The sequence below is a fragment of the Euprymna scolopes genome, chromosome 8 (genome assembly GCF_053919585.1).
Source record: "Euprymna scolopes isolate OS-2025 chromosome 8, ASM5391958v1, whole genome shotgun sequence".
In the NCBI taxonomy this organism is placed as follows: Eukaryota; Metazoa; Mollusca; class Cephalopoda; order Sepiida; family Sepiolidae; genus Euprymna; species Euprymna scolopes.
This window is the reverse complement of record NC_136489.1, coordinates 74,732,552-74,734,834: the sequence shown is the minus strand read 5'-3', so window position 1 is coordinate 74,734,834 and position 2,283 is coordinate 74,732,552. Positions and strand designations below refer to the sequence as shown.

At 51.2% G+C, this 2,283-nt stretch overlaps 1 protein-coding gene across 1 annotated transcript; it reads right to left on the bottom strand.

Annotated features, from left to right (window-relative positions):
- Positions 1–552: 552 nt before the first annotated feature.
- LOC145283897 (protein CFDP2-like) lies at positions 553–1,917 on the bottom strand. Its single transcript, XM_080133000.1, has one exon. The coding sequence runs from the start codon at positions 1,915–1,917 to the stop codon at positions 553–555; it is 1,365 nt and encodes a 454-aa protein (XP_079989126.1).
- Between the last annotated feature and the right edge of the window lie 366 nt (positions 1,918–2,283).

Genomic DNA, 2,283 nt, shown 5'->3' with positions numbered 1-2,283 from the left:
CTGTTGGTAGCACCAGCTCTGTTCCAAGGCTCGCCTCAGCGTGAATATTTGGTCGACGCATCCGCGGCCAGGTTCGAATCCGCATTGGTTAGGACGAGTCCTTCTGTCCCTTTCGTATTGAAACCGTCTCAGAATGAGGATAGTGAAGACTTTGGCAGCGACATCTATAAGGCTGATGCCTCTGTATATACTACATGTCCGTTTGTTACCCTTCTTAAAAAAGGGAAGAAGGATGGCGTCACTCCAATCTTGGGGAATCTCCCCACTATTCCAAATCTCAGAAATCAGCTGGTGCAGGCGAGGGGTTAATTCATCGATTCCGGTCTTGTAGACCTCAGCCGGGATACCGTCCTCGCCTGGAGCTTTGTTATTCTTCAACTTGGCAATAACGGCTCTGATTTCTTAATGGCTGGGGGTATCCGACGAGCAATCGTAGAGATCTGCAGCGGTGGGGGTGTTTTGACCTGGTATTGTAGGTGGAGGCTGGTGGTTCAGGAGTTCACGGAAGTGCTCGTGCCACCGATCCAATTGTGCGTTTAGCTCAGTAATGATTTAACCTCCACTGTTGTGGATGGATTCGCTCACGGATGACCTCGTCTGTGTGCTGGACTTCAATAGTTGATATAACTTGCGGGAGTCCCCTACCGAGGCCGCATGTTCCATGTCAGTTGCGATATTGTGCCAGAAGACATTGCGGTCGTTGCGGGCAGAGTGCGTTGTTTCTCGGCGAAGGCGACGATAGTTGGCATCTCCGTTGAATCTGGCACGTTTAGCCTCCTCACCCAATTTCACCGTTCGACTTGAGATCCAGTCCTTTTGACGACGTTTTGTGACACCCACGGTGTTGGCCGCTGCTTCAGTGACGTCCTTTTTGAGTGTTTTCCATATATCTTCCACCGATTCTTCTGGTCGTAATCCATTGAATCGGTTGCGTAGGTCCAGTCGAAACTGAGTCGCAGTGTCGTCCACTTTCAGCTTCGTGATATCAAGACGTTTTTGACGGGAAACGTGTTTGTTGGCCTTCAGTCGCGTTGTGAGCTGGGCTCTAACAAGGACATGATCCGATCCATGGGTATTTACTGTTTCAGCACCTCTGTAAGCGCGGCAGTCACGCATATTGCTTACCCAGCGTTTGCGTATCAAAATGTAGTCTATCTGGTTCGCCGTGACATCGTCATTCGAGTAGCACGTCACCAGATGATGATTTGGATGCTGAAACTTCGTATTGGAGACAATGAGGTGATTGTTCATCGCGAAGTTAATGATATGTTCGCCATTGGCACAGCGATTCCCGACGCCAAATGGGCCCAGGGTAGATCTTGTTTGAGCATCCGCCTTGCCAATTCTGCCATTCCAATCACCTGCTATGACAAGCATGTCGCCGGCGGGGGTTCCGTTGACGGCAGCTTGTAATTCGTTGTAGAAGGTATCCTTTATAGCGTCGGCTGAGTCTAGCGTGGGTGCATAGACTGCGATGACGGAGACGTTGTGGATAACTCCTTTTAGCCCAATTCGGGCAAGACGAGGGGAAATGGGTTCCCAGTCCAAAAGAGATTTTTGTGCGCGGTCGCTCAGAGCGATTCCGACGCCATACAGTCCTGAGTTGTCCGTTACCCCACTGTGATAGAGGTGGTAGGAAGTATCTTCTTGTGGTACCTTGATGGATTGGTGACCACTGTCCGGTAATCTGACCTTAGACAAGCATGCGACGTCCACCTTGTATTGGTGTAGAGGGCGCACCGTTAGGGCTTGTGCCGCCTCAGATCTCAGGGTTCGGACGTTCCAACAGGCGAAGAAGTAGTTCTGTCTTCTTCGAAGCATTCCGGCTTGCAAATTTAACACTTGTTCCACCGGGTGAACAAGCGCGTCGGCTCCCGCGTACGCCGTAGTAGGGTCCGCAGTTGTATAATTGTGCATATTTCTCATGAAGTTTCTTGGCGGTAGTAACCCCAGGCGGACGCCAGTCGCAAGTGTACACTGTGGGTGTGTGCCCAGGAACGGATATCCTTGCCGCTGATTGTCAGCAGACGCAGATGGATAGTCCGACCATGGAGCAGCCGATTATCGACAGTCGTTCCATGGGTTTGAAGACAGGTTGCCGCAAGTTCCTTGCAGACGCAGACTATGACCAGGCGCCGCCGGTTGCTGGCAGACGCAGCTGGATTTAAGAGCAGACGAACAGTTATAGCGCTGAACACTCGCTTGCATTCCCGCTCATTCGGTGTTAACTGGTCTCGCGACGTGGACGCATGGTCGTGAATTTGTCTGTCAGAGGTTATAAGT